Source organism: Lissotriton helveticus, chromosome 9 (genome assembly GCF_964261635.1).
Source record: "Lissotriton helveticus chromosome 9, aLisHel1.1, whole genome shotgun sequence".
NCBI classification, from domain to species: Eukaryota; Metazoa; Chordata; class Amphibia; order Caudata; family Salamandridae; genus Lissotriton; species Lissotriton helveticus.
Window position 1 is genome coordinate 1195065063 of NC_136070.1, and position 27996 is coordinate 1195093058.

Sequence of the window (27996 nt, forward strand, 5' to 3'; positions counted from 1 at the left end):
TCCCATTCGGCCTTACCAGCGCCCCACGGGTGTTCACGAAAGTGATGGCGGTGGTCGCAGCTCATCTGCGCCGGTTAGGGGTTTCAGTCTTCCCCTACCTCGACGACTGGTTGTTGAAGGCGGGCTCGCCCCAAACAGTCGTCCACCACCTTCAGATGACGGCAGACCTCCTGCACGAGCTGGGGTTTTCCATCAATGTGCCGAAATCACACCTGTGTCCCTCTCAAAAGCTCCTTTTCATCGGAGCGGTTCTCGACTCGGCGCAGTTTCGGGTTTATCCTCCGGAACGGCGGGTCCGGGATATTCAGGCTCTGATTCCCATCTTTCAGCCGTTGTCCCGGGTCTCGGTCAGGTTGACGCTGCGGCTTCTGGGGCTGATGGCCTCCTGCATCCTGCTGGTGCATCACGCCAGGTGCCGGATGCGGGCTCTGCAGTGGGACCTGAAGTTTCAGTGGGCCCAGCATCAGGGCAACCTGTCCGACCATGTCCTGATCTCGGAGGGCACTGCGAGACAGTTGCAGTGGTGGCTTACGGACCGCGATTGGGTCAGAGGCAGATCCCTCTCCCTTCCCCAACCGGAGCACGTGGTTGTGACGGACGCGTCCCTCCAGGGCTGGGGTGCCACTTGGGAGAGGCGGAGATCAGAGGCATCTGGTCTCCGGCGGAGTCCTGGCTCCATATCAACATGTTGGAGCTGCGGGCGATTCGCCTAGCAATGAAGGCATTCCTCCCCTTTGTCAACGGGAGTGTAGTGCAGGTGTTCACGGACAACACCACCGCCATGTGGTACTGCAACAAACAGGGCGGTGTGGGGTCGTGGACCCTTTGCCAGGAGGCTCTGCGCCTCTGGCAATGGCTGGAACGTCAGGGCGTGACTCTGACGGTTAAACACCTGGCAGGTTCTCTGAACGCCAGGGCGGACGAACTCAGCCGTCGGTGCTCGGTGGATCACGAATGGCGTCTGAACTCGGACGTGGCGAACGGCCTCTTTCAGCAATGGGGAGAGCCTTGGTTAGATCTATTCGCCACAGAAGAGAACGCGCAATGTCATCAGTTCTGCGCGTTGGAGTTTCCAAGACGGCACTCGCTCGGCGACGCCTTTCGGCGCGAGTGGAGCTGCGGTCTGTTGTACGCCTTTCCGCCTATACCACTTCTGCCCAGAGTGCTGAAGAAGATCAGGCGCGACCGGGCCCAAGTTATCCTTGTGGCTCCGGACTGGGCTCGAAGATACTGGTATCCCGAGCTACTCAGCATGTCAGTCGGTCCCTCGATCCGCCTGCCCCTTCAGGAGGACCTTCTGTCGCAGCAGCAGGGGACGGTCCTCCACCCGAACCTGTCCAGCCTCCATGCGTGGAGATTGAGCGGCGACAGTTGAGGCCTTTCGACTTGCCTCCTGAAGTCTGTGATGTGATTCTGGCAGCCAGGCGTCCCTCCACAAAGTCGGTATACGCCTGCCGGTGGAAAAGATTTGTGGCATGGTGCACAGCAAAGGCTGTGGATCCCCTTTCTGCCCCTCTTTCCGAGGTTCTCCTCTTCCTTCTTTCTCTTGCCCAGCAGGGCTCTGCTCTGGGCACTATCAAGGGCTACCTTTCTGCCCTTTCCGCCTTCTTAAGGCTACCTGATCAGCCATCTTTATTCAAGTCCCCTATTGTACTGAGATTCTTGAAAGGCATCACGCACATGTATCCTCCTGTTCCGTTCGTGATGCCTCAGTGGGACTTGAACCTCGTTCTGACATTCTTGATGTGCGCTCCCTTTGAGCCGCTTCATTCCTGTCCTCTCCGTCTTCTCACTTTAAAGACGGCCTTCCTGGTTGCCATCACCTCTGCCAGGAGAGTGAGTGAGCTCCAGGCTCTTTCTGTTAAACCTCCTTTCTTGTCCGTCCATCCCGACAAGGTGGTTCTTAGGACTAGGCCTTCTTTCCTGCCCAAAGTAGTTTCTGCTTTTCACATCGGGCAGTCCATCACCTTACCCTCCTTCTTCCCGCCTCCGCATCCTTCAAAGGATGAAGAGCGGCTCCATCGTCTGGACCCAAAACGTGCGCTTTCATTTTACATGGATCGCACACTCCAGTTCCGGGTGGATGACCAACTGTTTGTTGGCTACGTGGGTGAGAAGAAGGGAAGGGCGGTACAGAAACGCACCATCTCTCGGTGGGTCGTCCTGTGCATCAAAGCATGCTACTCTTTGGCTCGGAAGGAGCCTCCTGTTGGGCTGAGGGCCCATTCCACTCGGGCCACGGCGGCTACTACTGCCCTGGGCCGGGGAGTCCCTTTGCAGGACATTTGCCAGGCGGCTACGTGGGCCTCGCTGCACACCTTTGCGAGGCACTACTGCCTGGACAGTCCAGTCCGGAGGGACGGCTTCTTTGGCCGTTCGGTCCTCCAGGACTTTCTGGTGTAGGTTGTATTGGTTCGCAGACCCACCACCGGGGTTGGTATTGCTGGGGTATCTATTCTAAGGTAAGGAATCTAATACTAACCTGTTTCTTTCAGATGAACAAGTTACTTACCTTCGGTAACGATATATCTGTAAGAAACAGTAGTTAGTATTAGATTCCTTACCGCCCCACCCGTCCTCCCCGTTCTGCGAACTGATACCTAGGGTTAAGGTCATCCCTTTCAGGGCCCTAGTTTCAAATGGCACCAGTGTTAGTTCTCACATGGCTCTGCGTGTTCTGGCGCGGAAAAGCTGTGTGCAAAGAACTGACGTCAGCGCGCGGAGGCGGCGTCTATATACTCCAGCGACGTCATCACGGCGCACGACGCCGATGACGCGGAGCCGCAGGGGACGCCTGCAGACGACGCCTACCGACGCGCTGGGGTACTGCTACGCAAAAGTTTCCGGATCCAGACTGACGCCTGGGGATATTCTAAGGTAAGGAATCTAATACTAACTACTGTTTCTTACAGATATATCGTTACCGAAGGTAAGTAACTTGTTCATCTCCAATATCATTCCAGACTCCTGTAATTGTGTTAACTGTCTATACTCTGTTTGAGGTACATCAGTCAATCATGGCTGTGATAAGAGGCTTTTTATTTAGTTCAGGTCAGAAAGCAGCCCATTGAGATTCTGAGACTTGACCTTTAAGACCTGAGGCAGGCTGCGAGTACACAATTTACCAAGTGCCAGAAATGTTTATATTTTGCACAATGACATCCTGTGTTTTTTCTTATTTCCATCGTAAAAGCTTTTTTTATATTAACATTGCTTGATGAAGATTTTTTGCACATTTAATTCTTACATATGATTGTCACCATCATAAGAAAGTATTCTACACTCTGACTAGTTTAAGTCCTTTCGGCATCAGACCAGTTTATACAAGATATCCCTTCACTCTGACCAACCATTCTTTTGTGAGTAATGTCCTTTTTAAAGCGCATAAAAAGGTGATTAATCAACCAGTTATATTCAGTACCATTACCCCCAAGTGTCTATGGGGTACCTCACAACATTGATTTTTGTTAGTTCACGCAGTTTGTCTTCTGTAATGGAAACCCTTAATCTGTTTATAGATGGGTGGTAGATCTACTCTTTGTTCCCTATTGGGATTACATTTTTCCTTGAACGCCATTTTAATTTACGGGTAACTCACCCCTAAAAACTTTACTTTAAAATTTTGAACTTACTTAAAATTGTCTGATGGAATAAAGATGTCATCTGTAGGGGCTTGATTTCTTCTGATTAAACGAAGCAGCAAGAGGGATATCGCTACAAAAAATGACCATTTAAATTGCAATTATGCTTGAGCAAGTGATGTAAATTAACTCTACTAGATGTCTTGCTAGTGAAACACAAGTTTGGAATTGTGTAGTTAAACAGTTGGTCGGGTAAATAGTAATCCGATTTTCAAAGACATCTTTAAACTGAAATCTCCCATATAAATCTTTTTGAGTTGCTAGCCATTCGCTATGTGTTGAATGCTTTCTTATTCAGTGGGAGGCTGATGCTGGTTCTCAGACAATGTAGCTGCTGTGGGGTATTGCAACAAGGCTGGTCAGGGCCGGACTGGGAACCACAACCGGACCTGGCAAAGTGCTCGCCCCCCCCCTCTCTTAGGGGGGTTTGGAGGTGCCGCCGAGCTTTTGCCAGGGCCGGTTTAGGGCCGATTTTGGTACAGGGCCGATTTTGCAGCTATGCTGCAAAAACGTCCCCCACCCGTGCGGCGCACCGGGGGATTGCCCGGTGTCCGCTATGGCCAGTCCGAACCTGAGGCTGGTGCAGAATCAGGACTCCTGTGCCAGAAGGGCTTTTTTTTTGGGGGACCTTTGGAGGTGGTTAGTGTCAGCATTTCCCTGATCACCTGGCGGGATGCTTGAATGGCAGAGCGTGTGAGCTACACAACATGCATTCATCAGTTTGCAAATGGCATCTAAATTCTGAGGTGATGCTTGGTATGTTCCATCTTCTGGTAGTGGGTAGAAACGTAACTTTTCATTTCCGCCACTGTAGAGTGCGCAGTGTCAAAAGCTTTACATATTGGTGATTCCACAAAGACACTCGCTAGGAGATGCGTTTCAGCTGGAATGGAACATGGGACTCTGTGCAGCTTCCCATCTCTGTCCCTTCTTGCCTGAGTTCTGAAGGAGCTGCTGATCCAATGTTGTCCTAGTGGCTGTGGATTAGGCCAGGAGGGTGTTGTATACAGGAAGTTTTGGGAATGAGCATCTGTCCTATCAAGCTACCACTTTGGGAGAGTATTGGTCCGCAGAGCAAAGTCCTGGACTTGAACGTGTGTGGTCTACACCTTGTATGGATAATAAACACCTGCAGTAGATTGCGTTTGTTCTGCTGCCTGAAGTGATGTATGTGACCCTTGTCACCATGTACCATTCCATGAAATCCATTTATGCCTGGCGCTGGAACAGATTTGTGGCCTGGTGCCATCTCCCCAGGATTGACCCTTTACAAGCCAAGCTGTAGAATACTCTTTAGTTTTATTCTTTGGCTCATTAAGGTCTTGGAGCGGGCAATAGAAAAGTTTATTGGCTCTTTTGGCCTTTCTGCATTAACCGGACTACAGTTCCTTATTTAAATCCCCTGCAGTGATGAGGTTTACAAACGGTTTGACGCACACTGGCTCTAGCTGTCGCCTTAAAGTTGTGACTTTCACGTTAGGCAATCTATCATACTACCCACATTCTTTGCCCCTTTCCACCCCTTTATAGAGGAGAATATCCAAAAGCTGTACCTCTAAAGAGCTTTAAGTGTTTAGAATGATTGCACCAGGCAATATTGCGTGGCGAATCATATTGTGTGGGTTTCTCAATGGCAAAGAAAAAAGGCCCAGCAGAAGAAGATTTGAGTTGGATAAGCCTTTGCATTAAGATCTGCTTTCCAGTTGCCAAGAAACGGCCTCCTGAAGGTCCCATCCTACCAGGGCACATGCTGTTACTACTGCGCTGGCACGCAGAGTGCCTCGACTTGACATCTGCCAGACTGTGACACAGGCATCTCTGCACACGTTCACAAAGCTCTATTGCCTTGAAGATCAGATAAGGCGTTTCCCGTTTTTGGTCCTGCAAGACGTTTTGGTCTAAGACCACTCCACATATCCTCCACCTGCAGAGTTACTGCTTCGGTATCTATTCCAGGATGTGTCTGAATGGATTTGGTAACTTGAAAGTAGTACCAACACTGGTAGATGGTGTCATGCAGCTCTGCACCAATGCTGTTCTGCTCCAAAATTGATAAGTCCAGCCACATATAAGCGCCATTCATGCACACTCGAGTAAGTTTCTTTTGCTGACTCACTCAGATGCAGAGCCTAGGAGCAAATTGATTCAACCAGTGTCAAGATCTGTGGATTGGGCCATTTTTTATTGATGGAAAGAGTCCAGCTTACAGAAATGGGATGTGGGAGGTATGTGGGGAATCTGCAGTTAGAGTATCCACCAGAAAAAGAATTACTATAGGTAAGTAACGTGTTTTTTTTCTTTAAATCTTGTTCAATCTGTGACATTTGGTTATTTGATGCTGATAACCTCATATCATCCCGTTACTGGTGGTTGCATATTATTATTATTATTATTATTTCTGAATTTGTAAAGCGCATGGTTACACTTTCAGTGTGTCCCCGCGCTGTCAGAAGAGCCATCTACTCCGTCAGTAAGACAAGACGGGTTAATCTTTAGGGAAGAGGAAAGTTTTGAGCTTTCTACGGAAGATGAGCTCCGATGTTTCCAGTCTTAAGCTCAGGGGGAGAGTGTTCCATTTCTGTGCCGCCAATGTACGAAAGGATCTTCCTCCCATTCTGGCTTTCTTGTGTCTGGGGACAGCGAGGAGGCCTGCTCCTAGCGAGCGGAGTTGTCGAGTGGGCGTATAGGGGCAAAGAAGGTTCCGCAGGAAGGCTGGGCCCTTGCCATGTACGATCCTGTGACCAATACAAAGGACCTTGAAATCAATTCTTTCATTGATCGGAAGCCAATGTAGGGTTTGTAGGGATTTTTTTGAAGGGGCTCTTCTGGGCAGCCGGAGGACCAGGCGAGCGGCAGCATTCTGAATTGTCTGCAGTCGCCGCCGGCTAGTGGCATTGGCTCCCAGATAAAGGGCATTGCCGTAGTCCAGTCTTGACGTGATAAGGGCGTGGACCAGGGTCTTCCTAGATGATTCTGGGAGCAGGTCGATAGTTTTGCGGAGTTTCCGTAGAATCGAGAAGCACGTACCGGCTACCCGTCTAGTATGGTAGTCGTAGTCCAGCTTTGAGTCCACCCATACTCCCAGATTCTTTACCTGATCACTGGGGGTAGGAAGGGGCCCCAGGGTCTGCGGCCACCAAGCAGATGACCAGACTGAGGGGGGTTTTCCCACAATCAGCACCTCAGTCTTGTCACCATTAAGGCGGAGGCAATTTTTCGCCATCCATCCCGCCATATCCTGGAGGCAAGCTGAGAAGTTAGCGGCGACTTGTTCAGCAGGTTGGGTCAGAGCGACCACCAACTGTGTGTCGTCTGCGTATGTCACTACTTCTACCCCGTATCGTTCCGCAGTAGTAGCCACTGGGGTGACATATAAATTAAAAAGGGTTGGACTGAGGCTTGAGCCCTGCGGCACTCCTTGACCGAGGTCAAAGGTGTCAGAGCGTGCTCCTCCTTGCTCTACCGAGAAGCTGCGGTTGGTGAGAAAGGATTCCAGCCATGACCAGGCCAGGCCTGTCACCCCTCCTTTCTTCAGACACTGTAGCAGCGTATGATGTGCCACAGTGTCGAAGGCTGCACTGAGGTCCAGGAGCACCAGTGCTGCCACATGTCCTGCATCTACGTGCTTCCTCAGTGCCTCAGTCGAAAAAAGGAGGGCTGATTCCGTGGAGTGGCGTGCTCGGAATCCCGATTGGTTGGTATGCAGGAGGCCTCTGGACTCTATGTGCGCGGATAGTTGTTGGTTAACCAGTTTTTCCGCCAGTTTAGAAAAGAAGGGTAGAAGCGAAATGGGGCGTAAATTGCTGAGCTGGGACGCACTGATGTTGGGTTTTTTCTTCAGAGGCAGTACGACTGCCTGTTTCCACCAGTGAGGGACCTTGCCAGTGTTGAAAGAGGTAGATAGTATGTGGCCAACGTAAGGTGCCAGATGACTCATGGCGCTGGCCAGGAATTTAGCAGGGGCAGGGTCGTGCGGAGAGCCTGATTTAATGCCTTTGGCTAAGGCTATCAGGAAGTCCTCTGACGGAACTTGGTAAACTGTGAGGCAGTCTTCGATCTTTGCCTCCCACATTGCTTCTTCCTGAGAAGGAGGAAGGTTGGGGCCAGTTCTTGCATCATCCGGAAAACTGTGGTAAATGTCGCGTACTTTTTTATGAAAAAATTCTGCGACGGCGTTACATGATTGTGCTGATGTGTCAGTCTGCTCTATAGCGGGGGGAGGTGAAGTAATCTCTTTATAAATCCTGAAGAGTTCCTTGGATGAGCAGTTAGCACTATCTATTCGATCCGCATAGAAGGTCGCTTTGGCTTTCCTAATTTCCAAATCCTTATTCATTTTTCGAGGGTTTCGTTTCAGCTTTGCATATCTGGGGATGTCTTTGAAGATTTGTTTTAAAAAAAATGTGAATATTGTCAGTTTGCTTTTACAGGAAAAATCCATAAATTATAGTTTAGTGAAATCATAGCTTTGGCCATCCAATATTTCCTTATTGATGCTTATGTTTTTAGGCATGTGACTAATTGTTAGCTTTTTGTTTGTCTAGCAATGCTCAACACTTTCTATTTACAATCATTATGCTAGTAGGCTCTGTTCTTTTGTCACCATAGCCAGAATATAGATAGACATGACTGCTTTGTGGATTGTAGGTGTTCCAAGTATGCTGGTTATAAATTAAGTGTTTAAAAGTGATCTCCAGGAGGTCAGTGAAGGTTAACTTGTGGTGCAGGAACTAACAGCATATGATGCTCTACAAATTCAATTTAGAGTACCGTTCCAAGAGTCTTACATTCAGCAAGTTTGTCGACACCTTCAGAGTTTCTCGCACAGCTTCAATGTTTGGTCCAACTTTCATATGGCCCTAATATAAAGATCAGTGACTGGTATTACCCAAGGGGATTGTAGGTGCATACGAATCCCTTGCAGGGTAAGTCAAGTGTAAGAGGTTAGTTCTCCATTGCCCTCATTTTCCATATGCAATAAACCCTGCCTCTCCTTTTCATTAAGTAACATGTTTAAAATGTTGAGGCAAAGAATGTAATGGACTTGGATACCTCTTCACCCACAACCTTTTGTTGGATTCAGGGTATTTGAACCATTTGAGTCAATAAAATGTACTCAGTTTGAAACCTAGGGCTAAAGTAAATAACATTCTAACTCTGCGAGAGTTCTTGTGTTGGTACTCCCTGGACATAAGTGTTTGTCGCAAATATTCCGGTTTAATTTCCATTCTGGTGGGCAGAATGGATTGCTGTTTTGGTTCATCAAATGTTCTGCCAGTTTCCCTTCTTGTGTGCTTCAACATTTCTTCCTGCCCTCAGATCTTCAAGCTGTTACAGGCTCCATTCACAGACTGTGGCGATGGACCCATGCTCAGACTGGAAGAGCTTGGAGACCAGAGGCATGCCCCCTTCAGGCACATATGCCGCCTATGCTACCGGGTGCTGAGACATTCTCAACAAGATTACCGCAAGAACCAGGTTAGTAGCCTGCAATATGTAGCTTAAAATGACTGCCTGTTCATTGAACTCTATTTTCATGTCATGTAATGGACACAACTTTTTTTTTTGACGAAGGGTTTAAAAACTTTTTCGATTACCATTAAGGGAGGGCTATCTAAAAATAATATAGGAAACTAAGTCAAAAGATGCACCTTTATTGAGCTTACTTACTCATTTGACTAGTCCAGGTAACTCAATACTTTTATTCCATGAATTGAGCTTTTCTGTCTAATCTTGAGGTGTAAGGTCCCTTTGTCCAATTTTGGCCTCAGACTGGAAGGGGCGATACTGCTAGCCAGTATGAGAGCTACAGGGTAGCCTATCTATAACCAAACCCTTACATGAGTTGTATAGGATTTTATGCTGCATTGTGTGGTCTTGCTTTGAGAACTTGGGTTGTGTGGTTTGACACCTGTTTACTGCAAAATGATTCAGCAGAATCCTCTGTTGCGAGCAGGCAATGAACACGCAGATGAGGCAGCCTTTATTTTTGGTGTATAGTCACATGTAGCTGATGTATACATGCTGTTCGGGTGTACAGTTTTAGACTTTATAGGCTAAGGCTGGGGAGAATCGCAAACTACTGAACTAGAACCTTGTGCCGCAGAATCATTTAAAAGCCATCCCTCTAGCTTCCATCTGCTACCATATTTCTTGTCCAAGTTATGTTAGAAATTTGTAAAGTGCTTGGTTACTACAATACGGAGTGTCCCCACGCTAGGTTTTCTCCTAATAGCAATCAGTATAAACATTTCAGAGAGCCAGCCCTAAGAGCTAGATTACCATTGATTGTCTGAAGAACTAGTGTAGGAAAGTAGGATCTGCTTCTATGGTTACCCCACATTTTGCTTGATGTGATGCTGTTTTTCACTAGTCTGGCTGGGATTCTGCTAATCAGGACTCCAGTCTATCTGCTTTTTCCTTAAACTGTTGTGTTAGTACCTAGGTACAATCCCAGATTGGATACTGGGGTAACCTTATCAGTCCCTAGTATATGGTACCCATGTATCCAGGGCATAGGTACCCCCAAATGTCTCCCAAGGGCTAAAGCATGCATTATGCCACCCATGAGAGACCATGCAAAATGGAACTACAGGCCTGCTATTACAGCCTGTATAAGCTGGTGCATGCACCCTGTACTAAAGATATAGGTTTACTATATTTAAGGGTCACTGCACTTAAAACCTATAAGTTACCCCTATAGCAGGCCTTTACAATCCTGAAGGCAGGGTGCTTTATTCTAAGTACAGGAGACACTGCAGGCTATGGAGTCCATTCTCCCGGGTTGTCAGTGAAGCAGCCATATACTATATAGAGGGGCACTGTGTAATTACTCGATGAAATTGCAAAAAGTCCATCAACTGTGTTTTTTGCAATAATTACTCGATGACCATTTTGAAAAAACGGCTGCAACGAATCCGATCATGATTGGTATCAAACATATTGGAATCGTACCTCTCGCACCGTGGTAGGATTCCAAGCAAGGCTCCCCGTGTTCTCGTTACAAGCCTTCTAGACTCGGACAGCACCAAATGGTTGCTGCTGGCCAGAGACACATTTCTGCCCTCCTGCGGCTGAGCCAAGCTCGAGCAGAGGAAGGTGGTACAATAGACATCCTGTCACAGGGAGGTGTGACCACCTCCCAGACCGGATTTAGTGTATTGGGGCTGGGTGGGTGCACTTGCCAGCGCCAAACAGTCTGCATGAGGGGCACATTTGGTGTCCCTATGCATAGTCTGGTTCAAACCAGTCCTGGCAGCCGTTGGCTCCTGCTCTGGCGGGAAACTGGACAAAGGACGTGGCACTAACCTCCCCCTGTCCACACCCTTCCCTCGGAGGTCTCCTGAATTCTCCCAACCCCATTTTTAATTTGACAGATCATACTTGGTGAATAATAAAGTAATTGCGTTAAAAGTGTCTGCCAATTGTAATCACTTTTTGTCAACGTGGAGTGCGATTATTTGTCACTCTACTGCACTTACACAGTTTATTTCTTTGTTTGGACACTTTTTATTTGGGACAAAATGACAGCCGATGATAACAGTGTGCTTATCTGGTGAGTACCTACCAGTTATCCCGTTGGTGGTGCGCCCGTGAGGGGTCATTTTGTCCCGTGCACATTTTTTCACAAATATAGTTGGTGCTTTCTGCTCATTCAGAAAAATGTTGGTGTACTGAATGTATTGAGAATTGTTTAAGCTATATTCCAGTCACTATCTTCCTTCTTGGGGACTGTCTGTTGAAAGTTTTTTTTAAATGAAAGGCAAAAAATGTTGCAAACTACCACATATGAAATAAGAGGAGGCGTTTTTGCAGAGCAAGAAACTGAAATGATACATACACTTTGCAGAGTAGAAAACTGAAGCGATATACACTTTTTTTGTAAATGAATTGCCTTAGAGACTGGGTTTTCGTGTGTTTATGATTGAGTGGAGGGTGACCCGGGGTCTTTTTCCCTCTGTGCTCCTGTTTGAATAGATGCTGCATAGTCTGTGCCTGTGCATCATACTGGAACCTCCAAGGCCTGTGAAGCATAAAAGCCACCCGAAGTAATCTCCCTTGGAGTGAAGGAGTCACTCCCCAGCATTTGCGGACACCACAACTAAGTTGACTGGTCTAGAGATCCTGAGCTCCTCCAGACTCCGTGGGCTCTGCAACACAGGTGGTAGTTTTCCAGAGCACCCGAGGCCTGCTCTACCCTCTCACCACGTTTGAGGCCAGTAGTCCTTGTGGGAGGTGCAATAACCGAACCCCTTTGCACCCTGTCCAACTTGCAGTTGCAAAGGCTTATTGGCTTCTTTGTGAAAAGATCTTCGGGCTCTATGTAGCCCCCACCTCTAGCATCTCCAGTGACCAGAATCTTCAGCCACACCGCATCGTGTATATTGTGGCCTGCATCTTTTGGTGAGCTGCTTGAAGTACTCTTGCGAATCCAGTGGCTCTGGCCTGTGGGTCCACTTCAGGATCACACTTGTTAGTTTTGAGCTGCCCTGACTCCCGTATCCCCTGGATCTTGCTGGTCCTGATGTTGCTCCTTCTTTGATGCCTGCCTGGCTTTGCTAGGGCTTGTTGGTGCTCCCGTCAGTCACGATCCCCTCAGCACTAGACATCCTTCGTGGGACAACTCGTGCACAGATCCTGGTCCTCCTCGGCGTCGCCTGGTCCGCACAGCTGCAGAGTCATAGTCCTAGTCATACATCCTGAAGCACCTGACATCGGAGGGCATTCGTCTTTCAAGTCTCCTGGTCACGTACGAGTGACATACTCTGTCCCCTCTGCTTTCAGGTACGCTTCTTCAAGAATCCAAGTTTCTCCAGTATTAGGGTGCCTTTCATAGATTCACATGCTTGAATATTCCCCGTCGTCGAAGTGGGAGTCCCACGGTAAATAAAATAGCAACAACATACTAATAACATATGTATGTAAATACATAACACATAAAATATATACTAGAAAAACATAGCAAATACTCAAAAAACAATTCCTACATAGGAATACATGGAGAGAGAGAACACTTGTAACCTATTCCTGTCATTATGTTAGTCCAAACTACAGCCAATCAGGCGCCAGCACCCTTCCAGAACCTTCTCAGAGCTCAGTCCCTCAGATTTTCTACCATACGTCGTGTGAAGGGAGTCTCCCTGAGCTCTGCTCAGTTTTCTCAACTTCTTGAAGTTTTCCTGTCTTCTCAGCATGTCTTCAAGTAAGAAGTCTTTATTTAGACCTTGTTCTTCTTGTGGGAAATTGCGTCTTTACTCTGAGGACCCCCCTACAAGAAGTGCATTTGTCTTTATCCCGACCATGAGGTTGGTAAATGCAAGTTTTGCAGAACTTTCTCTACGAAGACCCTTCAGGACAGAGAAGGCGGTCTCCTCCTTTGGCTTCAGAGACTTAAAGATAAGGATTCGGCACTGTCAGATGCAGAAAGCCTACAATCTGAACCTAAAAAAGCAGCCTCCAAGCGTAGTAGTGTGCAGGATATGCCTTCTTTTCTAAAAAGGAAGAAACTCTCACTATCTGTGGCTCCTGTGGTGTCCTCACCACCTCCTACTGCGCCTACGCCCACGAGACCTGGCTCTCAGGCGTCTTCTGCTGCCTCACATCATATTTCTGCTCCGTAACATGTTTCTCCGTCGACTGGAGCGTCGACTATCGTCCCGACGACGAGATCTGCCATCTCCGGATCGTCGACAGTGACGACATCAGCCTCCGGATCGTCATCGACTGAAACGTCGATGTCTTTATGTCGACAAAGGTATCGATTAGCTTAAAGACTGTCCCGTCGACGATACCTATTGCCTCGTCGACTAAGAAATCTGCTTCGTCAGCAAAATCATAGTCGACGAAAGCTCACAAGAAATCTTCTTCGTAGTCGGTCCCGTCGACGACAACTCCGTCGACGGCGGCTTCATCAACAACGATGACTTCGTCGACGAGCTTACCGTCTACGATGGGTCCGTCGACGGCGGCTCTGTTGACGGTGGATCCTCACACAGCGACTCCGTCGACGCCTGTACCATCATCGTCGTCGGCACCGTCGACGTTGGTTCCATCATCTTTTGCTTCCATGCCTTTGGTGCCTTTTTCGTCTGGTCTGGCTCCTCCGCTGTCGACCCCTTGCACCATCGTCTTAAGCGGCAAGTTGACCAGCTGTCCATCCCAGATCAACAGCCTCCCTCGCCCATGTTTGCCACGGGCTCTGAGCAGGACTCTGACAATGATGTGGATGATTCCTTCAGTGGCGCACGCAGTCCTTCAGATTTAATTATCAAGTGCCAGGATTATGGTGATGATGATAACCAATTTTCTCAGGCAGAGGAACATTCTGTGCAGGTTCCAACTGTGACACTGCCTTTGTCGCTCATCTCAAATCTCCAACATATGTTGGATGACTACAACCGGCATTTTCCACCCTCTCAACAGGGCTCGCCTGTGCCTCATGCACCTGCGGCGGCTCCTGTCGCTGTTCCACCACCACAGCCACCAACGCCTTCTCCTCAAGTTCAGACGTCGGTTAAAATACACTTTACTGTGCACCCTGTTGATGATGACTACGTCATTCCAGAACGGGAAGATGGAGAAGTTCAAGATAACGATGATGACGACACCACCCCCATGGCTTAGATGGACGACTATTAAATTCAGATGCCTTCCCCATCTCAGGTGGAGCCCGGGGATTCGCCTCCGGTGGACATTGCAAGTTTCCATCAGCTGATGGATAGAGCGGCCAGCGTTTTAAGCTGCCCAGAGTCCAGAGGGAGGAGGACTGTTTCCTCTAAGATTTTAAAAATGAACCGTTAAAGCAAGTCCGCACTATACCCATCATAGATTTCATATGGACTGAAGGGGTGCAATTGATGCAAACTCCAAATTCACTACCAGCACAACTGCCTCTCCTTGAGAAAAAATATAAGGCGCCCATCGGATCTCCAGCGTGCCTTGTTGCACATCCAAAACCAGACTCGGTGGTCACTCAAGCTGCGCAACGTTCACGTAATCCGGTTTCTCCAATTACGGCTCCTCCGGATCGGGAGGGTCATCGCCTGGACGCTATTGGTCGCAAGTTCTCCACAATGGCATCCACTACGGTGAGAGCGGCTAATTCCTTAGCCATCTTAGGCCGCTACGACTGCCAGATGTGGTCGGGCTTGTCTGCCCTGGTGGCCCTCATCCCAGACGCTTCCAAGGCGGAAGCCTTGAAGATTCTGCAGGACGGAGAGAGAACATCGGAGGAAGTTATCCACTGCGCAGTTGACATTAAGTGCACTGGTTTTCATCAGCTTGCTGTGGCAGCGGTCTTGCGGAGGCAGGGTTGGTTACGGTCCACCTCTTTCCGCCAGGAGGTACAGGCAAAAATCCTAGGTATGCCGTATGACGGCGAGTCGCTTTTCGGGGCACATGTAGATGAGGCATTACAGTCCATTAAGAAGGACACTGATACTGCTCGCTCATTGGGGACTTTACAGTTTCAGAAGCAGCCTTTTCGTGGCGGACGTGGCACCTCCTCATCTTTTTGTGGAGGAAACACTCAATATCGCTCCTACCACCAAGGTAATCAACGTTACTCCTCCAGCCAACAGCAATCCACCCGACAGCAGTTGTCCAAATCCTACATGGGAAAATCCTCATATAGAGGATCCACTCCCAAACGGCAATGACTTGTGTATCCCCCCCCCCCCCCAATGTTGGAGGTCGAATCTCCCTGTTCTTTTCTCAGTGGTTCTCCATCACCTCAGACCGCTGGGTTCTGGACATTGTGGCGAAGGGCCATGCTCTAGAGTTCATCCAGATTCCTCCTCCAACTCCACCATCTGGCCCGCCTCCTCCCCACCTCAAGGAGCTTTTCCATCAAGTTTGTCTTCTAATTCAAAAAGGTGCTGTCGAAGTGGTTCCCAAGTCTCAGAGGGGAAAGGGATTCTATTCCAGTTTTTCCCTAATACTCAAGAAGACGGGAGATTGGTGACCGATCCTGGATTTGCGAGCACTCAACAGGTATCTAGAGCCAATCCTTCCGCATGCTTACACTACTGGAGCTCTTGCGTCTTCTCTCCATGGGCGACTTCATGACCACCATCGACCTCCAGGATGCTTACTTACATGTTCCAAATCCTCCACGGCATCGGAAGTACTTGTGCTTCCGGGTGGGGCGGAGGGATTTCCAGTTCAAGGTGTTGCCTTTTGACCTCCAATCCGCCCCTCGTGTCTTCATGAAAGTATTGGCTCCAGTGGTAGCTTACCTGCGTCTCCAAGGCGTCCAAATCTTTCCATATCTGGATGACTGCCTCCTCGTCAGTCTCGCGCACAGCTGCTTCAAGACACTCGCCTTAGTCAGGAGGTGTTTCGATCTCTCGGCCTCGCCATCAATGCCGACAAGTCCCAGGTCGACCCGGCTCGAAGCAGGAACTTTCTGAGAGCCACTTTAGACACGACGCTTGCAAAGGCATTCGTATCCCAAGAGCGTCAACAAAAAATCCTCCGCTTGGTGTCTCTGATTCGGCCAAAACAGTCCGTTTCAGTCCGGACCTTAAAGTCAATTCTGGGGATGGCATTGTCTTGTATTGCACTGATCCCAAGTTGCAGGCTGCGGACTCGCCCCATTCAGGAGGAATTGGACTTCCAGTGGCGTCAGGTCACCGGTTCTTTCAAAGACCTCGTCGGTGTCACTGCTCGCATGAGCAGCTCTCCGGTGGTGGACGCAGCCATCCAACCTTGCAACGGGAACTTCTTTCCTCTCCACCACTCCAGGACTCACGCTAACAACGGACGCCTCCTTAGAAGGCTTGGGTGCTCACCTTCAATGCCTCCATCAAGGGCAAATGGTCTCTGCTTCAGCGTTCTAGGCACATCAACAGGCTGGAGTTGATGGCCATTTTTCTGGCACTCAAGTCATTTCATCCTGTGATTCAAGGGGAGTCGGTGCTCATTCAGACAGAATACCACCAGTATGCACTATGTCAACAAGCAGGGCGGAACCAAGTCTCCACTCTTGTCTAGGCTGGCTCAGTCGATCTGGGATTGGGCAATCCGTCATCCAGTTACCCTGTCGGCTGTGCATCTACCAGGCGTCTCCAACATCCTAGCAGATTCCCTCAGCAGATCCACGTCGTCGATCCACGAGTGGGAGCTGCATCAACCAACTCTCAACCTCATTTTTCAACGGTGGGGTTGTCTGTCTCTGGATCTCTTTGCAACCCCGGAGAACCGGAAATGCCTATCTTACGCAAGTTGGCATCCCCACCACGGGTCGTGCGGGAATGCCCTTTTGATGAATTGGTGCGATCTATTCGCCTACGCTTTTACTCCGATTCTGCTGGTGCCTCGTGTGCTGTGGAAGATGTGGAGGCAGCTGTGCCACATTCTCCTGATTGCCCCCAGATGGCCCTGACAGGCGTGGTTCTCGGAGTTGCTCCTTCTGTCCCAGTGCGTGCCCATCCTCCATCCTCCATCCTCTAGCAGACCTTCTCACGATGTACAAGGGTCAGATTGTCCATCCGAACCCCTCCTCTCTACAATTGTCGGCCTGGAACCTGAGCACCTTGAATTTGTGCATTTAAATATTTCACCGGAATGCAGAGACATTCTCGCTCAGGCCAGAGCTCAGTCTACCATTAAGACCTACATGCTCAAATGGAAGAGGTTCGGTCATTGGTGCGCGGCTGCTCATATCCATCCTATCCATTCCACTCCGGAGCAGCTACTTCCGTTCTTTCTGCACCTGGCTCAATCTGGGCTTTGAATGAAAAATTATGAATGAAAAATTATTAATTATTATTATGAAAAATTATTAATTATTATTATTAATTAATTATTGATCTAACCACTGAAATCACAGAAGTTGAAAAAGAACTTGAAGGATTCACGTCGTCTGAAGATCTGTCACAAATGTTAAATGATGTCAAATCACAACTAGAAAAGCACACTAAAGACATTAATGATAGAAAGATTCGCAAATTCAGACGTGATACATTGGATTACCAACTGGACGAGGTTTACACCTGGGCTGACATTTACGCTCAACGGCGGCGAAATAAACCATCTAGCCAATATACCGACACCTCCTCATCTGGGAGTGACGCATCCAACCGGCCACCAAGAAAGACACCCGGTGATAACACCAGGAACCAAGAGCAGACAAGAACACCTTCTGTTGAGAACGCCACCACCTCTGGGCCTTTTTTAGAGAAAGGCCCACAAGAAAGCGACGACTCAGGCGGAGTAAAAGAAAGGGAACCAGAAGCTCCAAATACAAGAGGGTCCAAGAAGGACAAAAAGAAGACAAATCGCTAGTGATTAACATTTCTGATATTAAACTATCCGAACATGAAACCAACCTTCTACAAAAGGGAACATCGTTCATTCCAACTACCTTCACCAATCAACTCGAATTGGAGACCAGTACATTTAAGCTTACACGGAAATTAAGACTACGCCATTTCTTCGAGAACGTACTTCCACCGACTCCTGATAAAAAACCGGATCAACTCCGCGGACTACGCCCACCTAGTTCATACTTACCTCCAGTAAGTCACAAAAGTATTGATACCTTTGAGACTCTAGTAAAACAAGACCTGGGAAAAATCAACTTTAAGAAAAAAACAAGAACTTTGAACTTAACGCAAAAAGATCATGATACTTTAAGACGGATCGCTGACAATAAGTTGATCAGATGCATCAAAGCCGACAAAGGCGGCGCTATCGTCGTTATGAACTCAAGCATGTATGATGATAAAATCAATGAACATATTTGGGAGTCTGAAACTTACACACCTCTTGAGTCCAACCCAACCACCCAATATAAATCTACACTTGAATTAATCATCAATAAAGCATACGACATAGGAACTATTGATGAACGTACCAAAAAATTCTTGCTGGTTGAATTTCCCAGAAGCCCCACCATAACTCTTTTACCAAAAATACATAAATGCTTATTGGATCCTCCAATGCGACCAATTGTGTCCACTAAGGGCTCATTACATGAACCGGTAGGAAAATTTCTAGACCGCTATTTACAACCATTGGTGAAAGAATTAAAGAGTCACATCAAAGACACGACTGAATTCCTTTTAAAACTTTCAGAAATAAAAATCAACAAAGAGGATGATCTTATATTTTGTACGGCTGATGTTAACAGCTTATACACCTCAATCCCCCATGGCGGTGGGATCGAAGCAATCGAAAAAATCCTACTACACAGTGAAATTCCTGAACCTCTTCAAATCTTCCTAATGGAGTTAATGATTTTTACTCTGTATCATAGTTACTTCAGCCACAAAGACAAATGGTTCCAACAGCTTTCTGGCATGTCCATGGGCAACTGCGCCGCGCCTGCGTACGCAAATATTTACATGGCTGACTTTGAACAAACCTACATCTATGGTAACCCTGAATGGACCAATAACCTACTAATGTACGTAAGGTACATTGATGACCTTTTTTTCCTCTGGAAAGGTACAAAAACAGCTTTGGAAAATGAACTAAACACTCTCAACACTAAGGACCATCGCATTCAAATCACATGGATTATGAATGAAATGAATATAAATTTTCTGGATGTATCAATAACTAGGTCCTCTAATGGCCTTGAAACAGATCTCTACAGGAAACCTACTGACCGTAATAATACGTTGCATTTTGCAAGTTTCCACCAGCAATCACTCAAACGCCACCTTCCTTTCAGTCAAATGTTACGTGTTAAGCGCATCGTATCCAACCCAGAAATCTACTTACAAAGGATAGATGAAATGAAGCTTAGATTCACTGAAAGAGGTTACCCACCGGAAAGCACAAATGAAGCAATGAGAAAAGTTGCGCTCATCCAACGAGAGAAGACTCTTGAAAAGACTACTAAAAGCGAAGAAAACAGAACAGTAGTAGTATCAAAATACTCCACAATGAGTGGGAGATTCAAGAAGATTATACTTGGACATTGGAGAATCCTTGCATCTGAACCAGATTTCAAAGACATGTTTAAGAACCCTCCCCTATTCGCGTACACCAGAGCTACGAATCTAAGGGAAATTTTGTCAAGAGAAACTCCTAGTCAAATCACCTATAAAGGCACGAGACCCTGCTTCAACTGCAATAATTGCAATAACGTCATTACAGGCCAAAAGATCAACCACCCAATGAAAGGCACAGAAATCAAAGTGAGAGTGAACGCAACTTGTGATTCAACAAACTTAATATACTTACTAAAATGCCCCTGCGGGAAAGTATACGTGGGAAAAACAGAGAGAAAAATCAAGGTCCGCATAAACGAACACAAGTCAAACATCCGAACAAAACAGACAAAATCCAGTGTGGCCACACACTTTATGGAAAACAACCACACGATAGCACAGCTAAAGTTCATGGTCCTTGAAATCATCGACAAGAAAGAAGGAAGGGACAATAACAAGTTCCTTCTACAAAGAGAAACAGCATGGATTTATCTTTTGCAATCTTGCAAACCTTTTGGTCTTAATGACCGTATTGAACTGAGTTGCTTTCTTTAATTACCCCACTGGATATCAGGATTAGTACCTGGCATGGTATCTACTGACACAGAGCCCTGATGCGCCTTTAACACAACATCTGCTAATAAGATTAATGTTACTAAACATGGTACACCTGTTCCATCATGATTATTGTATCCCCTTGTTAATATGTTTATATGTTTAATACGTTTTTCTTGAAAATCTCTATTTTGTTTCACTCATCAATACCTTGTTCATAATTTACCCTACTCATTCACTCGCCACACACCCGATCTAAGATGGCCGACCTATTCTCTTATCACTCAGTCCTTCTTTGATGCACTGTGTTTCCACTTGACTCACGAGTCCCTCGTTTATGTCTATCACACTCGATATACTATCGCGCTATTCCAGTGAGTTGCGCTCAGCCGACAACACACACGGAGACTTTGCAAGTCCCCCTTTGAACACTTAATCGGTAAGATTTTAATCTCATTCCGGTCTTTTGGCCTTAATTGTTTAACGCTGACCGCACCCGGTATACTTTAAAAAGCGGACGTCCTGTCTCTACTTATGTATTTTTCAGCCCGACTACGAGCTGAGCCATCACGTTTTCCCGTCTTGTCACTTCAATCCGGGGCCCCTACACTCTTACCTATACCTCACTCACCTCGTTGCTTCTTAGTACGCTAACGATCACGTTTGTTATCACTCATGGTGGTTTTACTCCTTTACTTTCTTCCTGGTAATCTTGGTTTTGAGGTGGTTTTATGCCGTCTGCACAACCTGATTATTGATATGAGCTTAAACCGTCACTGGGAATTTGGTGAGCTTGCCATATAAGTATGTAACATGAACTTTGTACCTTGAAGCAAATGCAGTTCGTTCTTTTTTGTTTTTAGAGCTCCTTGAGAAAGGGCAACCTGCCCGAAATGCATTGGAGCGATTATGATTATGAAAACAATCAAATGATGTTGATGAATTGAATCTACATTATGAAAATATAAAAAATCGTCATTAATATTGAAAATAAAGAAATTTATGAAAATAATGGAGTCTTCTCATACATGAAGAACCAGAGGGAGTGCCCAAATACTGGGATGCTCACACATCTTGTGTGCACACGTTTTTGAGATCAATCTGGGCTTTCCCATGCTACTTTAAGAGTTTTCTTGGCGGCAATCTCTTGTTTCTGGCAGGGTGGCTCCTCCTCCTCTCTGCTCTTCCAGAGTTATTCGTCAGTTTTTCAAAGGACTGTTCCGGAAGTTCCCACCTCTTCGGCATCCTCCTCCCACTTGGCATCTCAATGTCGTTTTGGCTCAACTAATGAAGGCGCCATTCGAGCCTATCCATGGGGCGGACTTACAGTTTCTGACCTGGAAGGTAGCCCTTCTCCTTGCTCTCATCATCTCGTCGCGTGAGTGATCTTCACGCTTTCACTATTAAACCTCCTTTTCTCCAATTCAAATCTGACTGTGTGATGCTTCGCACCAACCCAACTTTTTTGCCAAAGGTGCCTACGGATTTCCATCTAAATGAACCTGTTTTCTTGAAAACCTTCTTTGCCGGTCCTCAATCTCCGGCAGAGCAACGACTGCACTCTTTGGACATCCAGAGGTGCCTTAAATTTTACATCAACAGGACAGCCCCCTTTCGCAGGTCCGATCAACTGTTTATTGCCTATGGACGCACGCGTAAAGGGCGCCCTGCTACCAAACCAACTATTGCACGTTGGATTTCTTCAGCCGTTGTCTTCTGCCATTAGCAAGCCGGCCAGCCTCTACAGTCTTCAGTGAGGGTTCATTCCACCAGGGCGATGTCATCCTCTACCACCCTGTTTGCTGGTGTGCCGCTTCATCAGATCTGCCGAGGAGCCACGTGGTCTTCTCCAGTATTAGGGTGTCTTTCATAGATTCAAATTCTTGAATATTCCCCGTCGCCGAAGTGGGAGCCTCACGGTATATAAAATAGCAATAAAATTCCCCAAAAATATGTATGTAAAAACATAACACAAAGATACACAAACCAGAAATACCTGTAAGTACCAGGTTAGTATTCTCACATTGAAATACATAGAGAACTTTTGTAACATATCCCTGTCATTATGTTATTCCAAACTACAGCCAATCAGGCGCAAGCACCCCTCTAGAACCTTCTCCTCAAAGGCTCAGGCCCTCAGATTTTCTACCGCACATCGTGTGAAGGAGTCTCCCTGAGCTCTGCTCAGTTTTCTACTTCTGGTTTTCCAGTGTTTTTTTTTCTACAATTTCTTCAAGTAAGAAGTCTTTGTTTAGACCTTGTTCTTCATGTGGGAAGTTGAGACTTTATTCTGAGGACCCCCACAAGAAGTGGTATATACTGCCTCTCATCCTGACCATGAGGTAGACTGAAAAACAAGGATTCAGCTCTCTGACGCAGACAGCCTCGTGTCCGGTACGTCTAAAGCCGCCGCAAAGCGTAGCAGTTTGCAGGATTTACCTTCTCCCTTCTTGAAGAAGAAACTTTCCCTCCTGTGGTGTCTACACCTCCTCCTGCGACACCTACGCCCCCGAGATCTGACTCTCCGGCGTCTACGGCTTATTCTAATCCTGTTTCTTCCACAAAACGTGCAAAATCGTCGGGACCGTCGACTATCGTCCCGACGACGACATCTGCTGTCTCTGGCTCGTCGACGAACCAGAAGCCGAAGTCATCATCAGTTTTAGTCGATGAGCCGGAGACGGCAGATCTCTTCGTTGGGACGATCGTCGACGAAGATCTGCTGTCTCCGGCTCGTCGACTACAACTGTGATGACTACTTCGTCTTCTGGTTCGTCGACGATGGCTTCGTCGACTTAGTCTGTGTCGACGAAGGTATGCCTCAGTTTGAAGACTGTCTTGTCGACGATTCCAATCGCCTCAGTCGAAGAAGGGTCTCTCCTAGTCGTCAGCTGCCCCGTCGACGAGTGTTCCGTCGACGATGACCGCGACAGCTCCGTCGACGGTGGCTCCGTCGACGTCTGTACTGTCGTCGTCTACTACTGCGACGACTATATCGTCGGCGGTGGGTCCATCAGCCTTTGCATCCTTGTCTCTGATGCCACTTCCTTCATCTGGGTCTGGTTCTTCCACCGTTGACCCTCTACAAAATTTAAGGCATCGTTTAACGTCCAGAGAATGCAAATGTTGCTCCGCTGGAGACTGAGGATTGGGAAAGAAAGTCTTTAAGAAAACCGGTTCATTAAGGTGAAAGTCAGTGGGCACTTTAGGCATGAAAGCCGGGTTGGTGCGAAGCACAACACAGTCCGATTTGAATTGGAGATAAGGAGGCTTAATTGTAAAGGCGTGAATATCACTGGTCCACCTCCAGCGCACCTCAAAGAACTTTTCCAGCAGATTCGCATAATGATTCGAATGAAAGTATCCGGACTCAAGTCGTGGATTTTATACCATTTTCTTAGTGTATGGTTTGGTTTCCCCCGGGGGCATGTGCGTATTTCGTGCTATTTACTGTTTCTTTGCTAACGTATTGTGTGCATTGTTTATTTCCTTGTGGGAGATACTTGAACGTACTAGAGAGTATTCTATAATAAACACATATTTTTATAAATACTTGGTGTGGATCATTTTCACTTATTAAAAATAAGATTGCATTCTGGTAAAACAAGCTGCTTTACACTCCTTTTGGACTAAGCCTGAAGGCTGCTGTCCACAGCTACCACTTAGAGCGCTTCTAACAGGACCTCTTAAATCATGATAAGGATTGTTTGGACTGGTGCAAGGTGCCCACTTACATTAGTGGTCAACAGTTACCAGGTCAGCTTCTCACAACCAGGTTTTTAAATTTCTACCAAACAGTTTCTAAAGGTTGCATTCTAAGGTCCAAAGGGAGGAGGTTCCACATCTTTGTTGAAAGGGGACTGAAAGAGCTGCCACCCAAACAAGCTCTGTGGTTTGGGTATCGTAAGTTTAGCTGTTCAGGAGGATCTAAAGCAGCGATATGGCAGGTAAAGTTTGAACAGGGAAAAGAAAAAACTAGGATCATTCAAGTTGAGGATTCTGTGACTAAAACATAAGACTTCAAAAGCCACTCTGGCCCAACTAGGAAGCCAGTGAAGCTTAGCAAGGGCAGGGTCCAAAGAAGAATGTTTAGGAATATTAAGAAACAATCGGGCTGCAGTGTTCTATCCCTCTGCAACAGTCTAAAAGATCCAAGATAAAGAATATTACAGTGGTCCAGGCAAAACACTTTATGCGCCTGGTTAACTGTTTTCTTAGTCGAATCTGGCAGAAGCTCTAAGATTTTACGAAGGATCTTCAAGATGCTGAATCAGGAGCCAGACAATGTAGAGATCTGGCAGTCTAAGGCAGCGCCGAGTCAAACCACACCCCAAGATTTTTTTATCTTTTGTTTAGTAGCAGGAACCTACCCCACTTCAGAAGACCACCATATAGAGGACCAGATGGATGGTTGCTTACCAACCACAAGACCTCAGTTGTTCCAGCATTTAGTTTGAGGCAGCTGGAGTCTTTCCATTTTTCCAGGTCCACCAGGCACGATTTAAACTTGGAGGTAGCATCACATTCATCCTGTCAGGGTGATAATCAGCTGAGTATCATCAGCAGAGGATACAATTTTCACCCTGTGACATTCGACTACAACCACCAGGCAGCGCAACCTTGAGGCTCTCCTTGCTGCAAGGGGTGAGTCCCAGACTTAAAGGACTGCTGAAAGACCTGAAGATACGGTCATGGAGGAGGTCTGTAATTCAGTCAAGTTTCCAGCCCCTCACCCCAAGGCCCCAAAATCATTAAAGTAGGCAGCCATGGGATACAGTATCGAATGCAGCACTCAAATCTAGCAAAATCAGGGCAGCGGTCTTGCCCTCATCAGCAGATAATCTAAGGGATTCAGAGGCTAGGAGAAGAATGGATTCAGTGCTGAACATCGATCTAAATCCTGATTGGGTCTGGGACATTTTCAGTCCATTAAACTACTTCATATCTGTATTGCGGAAGTTGGTCTGTATTTTTTTCTATTTGCAGTAATTTATTTCTTTTTGCAAGGACTACTATTTGCAAAACAAGTTTTTACAACCTTAGAGGAACACTTTTGGAAGAAAATCTGGCCTGGCCTGACAGTTCGGGCTGGACAGTTCCCTTGGGGAATAGGGTTCAGACTGATTTTCATATGGCTGATTCCAAACTGGGGTGGCGTGGTGGGCAAACAAACAATGGATTAAACACAGATCTGTGACTGAGGGTGAATTTTTGATTTGTTCAGCATTCTGTCAATCTGTTTTTTGCTTTTATCGCTGTTACAGCACCACTGGGCCCATTTACTTTGTCACTTTATCCCCTCTCATTATACCTCATGTTAATTTACTTAGTCCTACTATGGATCTTGGTTTGTGCCGAGAAGTGTCGGATATAGGGGATCCAGTCATCCAATAAGAACCAGGAATTGAATAACCTAGAAACTCCTAATTAGATTAATATATAACTCTCAAAACTAAGCTATACAAATACAGAATTATCACAGCTAGACCAAATTTCCTGAAGAAATTTAGTTGGACTAAGATCCTGCAGACCGATATTTCAGCTAGAGCTACGCAGAATAATATCTTCTCTTCAGAAATCGCCCTATTAGAATTAATACTCATTTGGAATGTACAATCAATTTTAGACAAGTCATGGAGAGCCAAACAGGATTTAGTTGGTTAGATTTTTATCAGTAAGTTAAAAGGAGTAAATGCATCAATATTAAGCATTTAAATTTATGAGTGCTGAGTAATCAAATGAATCGCATGTGGGCCATCAATTGCCAAAGGTCTAGAAAAATTCAGGAAGTGACGTGAACTATATTCTGGGCCTGCTTTAGGGCAGTGTGGCTGGTCTGGTTCCACTGGGCGCTTACCTCAGGGGGGTGCTGTGCTTAGCAATAACTTACGATATCAAAACTGAAGTTATTTGTGCATTCAGGTTCCAGGCAGCAATAAAAATGTCAAGATAACTCTTTTGATTAATGTGCCTCTTAGAGAGAGATGGGAGTTTTGTCTAGTGGCATAAAGTAGTGCAGAGGGCTAATATCCCTGCTGCAAAGAATACGTACCGCACAGATCACAAATCTGTGTTTTGTATGGATAGCTTAGTGGATTACTGCTTTTGTCAGATCCTTGTGTTACTGCAGTACATAAGATACATCCCTAAAATATAACAGTGACTGTTACAAACGGTCATCAAAGAGCTACATGCAAACAGCATAAAATAGTTTTAGGACCTTATGGTTTTTCCCAGTCTTTCATTATCTATTCCTAATGTTGCTAGAAAGGGTTAGTTTGGTTAGATATAAATACTTATTAGTAAATTGAATTAATAAATTGCAACCCTACCGGTCCCTTTGCTGTTACAGCCATGCCCTAATCACATTCAACTATGGGCATTATGGCAAAAGTTTAGGGGACACTTCCTCCTTAGTCACACATTCATCAGAAGGGTGAGTGTGGCAAATCACCTATTCGACTTCTGCACACTGCCATAATGACTCATTATTCACATCCCTATAGCATGGTTTGAATGTATTCCATAGCTTAATTACTCTGACGAAGACCCCAGACCTTATTAGGCAGAGTAACAGGTCAAAATATGTTGGTAATATAATTAGGTCAGGTGATTAGTTGTCGGTCACCAGATGACCGTCACTTCCCCTATGTTTTTAAACATACGAGAGGTACTCACTAAATAAAGGCATCCCTTTGAGTATACTTCTAGGTATATTTTAAAACTCCCCTTTTGTCTTAATTACAAAAAAAACCCGGACCAAGTGTTTTTTCCTGACCGTAGATTTATAAGAACTCCCAGGGGAAGTTGCCATTATTCCTACCCAGGTGTGAGAGGTCGTCCAATGATGAAGCATGCCTCAAAGTTGAGGGTGAGATGACCTCTCAAAAATCTATTGATGACCCAAACTCCTACATATAAATCTCTAATCATTAGGTTTTTGATGTCATATTAAATCCGTCAAGTGACTTTATATGTGTTGCAAAAGGCTTATTTTGCCAGGTTGAAATGGCAGTTTAAACATCAGAATTCTAGCCGTAGATTCCTTACTTTTTATTTTCCGAGGCCTCCGGCTGGATCCATAAGATGTTTCTTGAGAATGACCCCCTCCGCCGATGGTGTTTATCGGCTCTGCGTATATTACTGGCAGTGTCCTAGCTGGAAGTGGTGTGCGCAGCACATATATCTAATGTCAGTACTTTTATTTTCAGCCCTAGCCAGGGTTGATCCCAGAGAAGATCTACCCCTGTCATATTTTGACTGGATTTGTAAAAATGTTTTGTCAACAGATAGGTTTTCCTTCAGGAGTTGTAGGATAGGTCATCCAGGAAGATGTGTTTTAAGCTCTGTGGAGCCTTTCACTGGCTGATGTCCGTGACAGACCCACACTTCATCTGGCTGTGGTTTTCTTGAGTGTGACTTGCACGCGACCAAGGCAGGCGTGTTCCAGTTGCCGGGCCATGAACCCGAAGACTTTGAGGGAGCGGTCCTTGAAGCTCATGGCTGCCTAGCATGAGGCTCCGTGAAAAACAAGTTCACATCCATGGGAATGTCCCGGGATTGTTCACAGGACCCAAAGTAGTAATTATGCCACTCCGGGTCCTCGGAACTTTCAGGTAAGCGGCCAAAGAAGAGCAAGGAGCCGAAGCAGTCTCCGACTTCTTTTCTATTGACCGACATGACGAGGTAGCATCAGGCATTCAAGGCCTTGTTCCTCGTAGCTTGCACCTGGGCTGACTAGTCTCCTCAACTTTCTGGGAGCTGGAACGACCGCCGCCTAATTCAGTTTTATGAGTCCATGCACCTCATATTTGGGTGGCCAGACTCCATTGACGTGCCTTTGAGCCCCACAGTCCTGG

The 27996-nt window shown here is 46.6% G+C and overlaps 1 protein-coding gene across 1 annotated transcript in view; it reads left to right on the forward strand.

Moving 5' to 3' along the window:
• Nucleotides 1–27996, forward strand: part of ITPR1 (inositol 1,4,5-trisphosphate receptor type 1) — a 1533308-nt gene that overhangs the window by 668146 nt on the left and 837166 nt on the right. The window contains exon 15 of the mRNA XM_078661662.1: nt 8961–9119. Within this exon, the coding sequence (XP_078517788.1) occupies nt 8961–9119 (159 nt within the window). The remainder of the gene's footprint in view (nt 1–8960; nt 9120–27996) is intronic.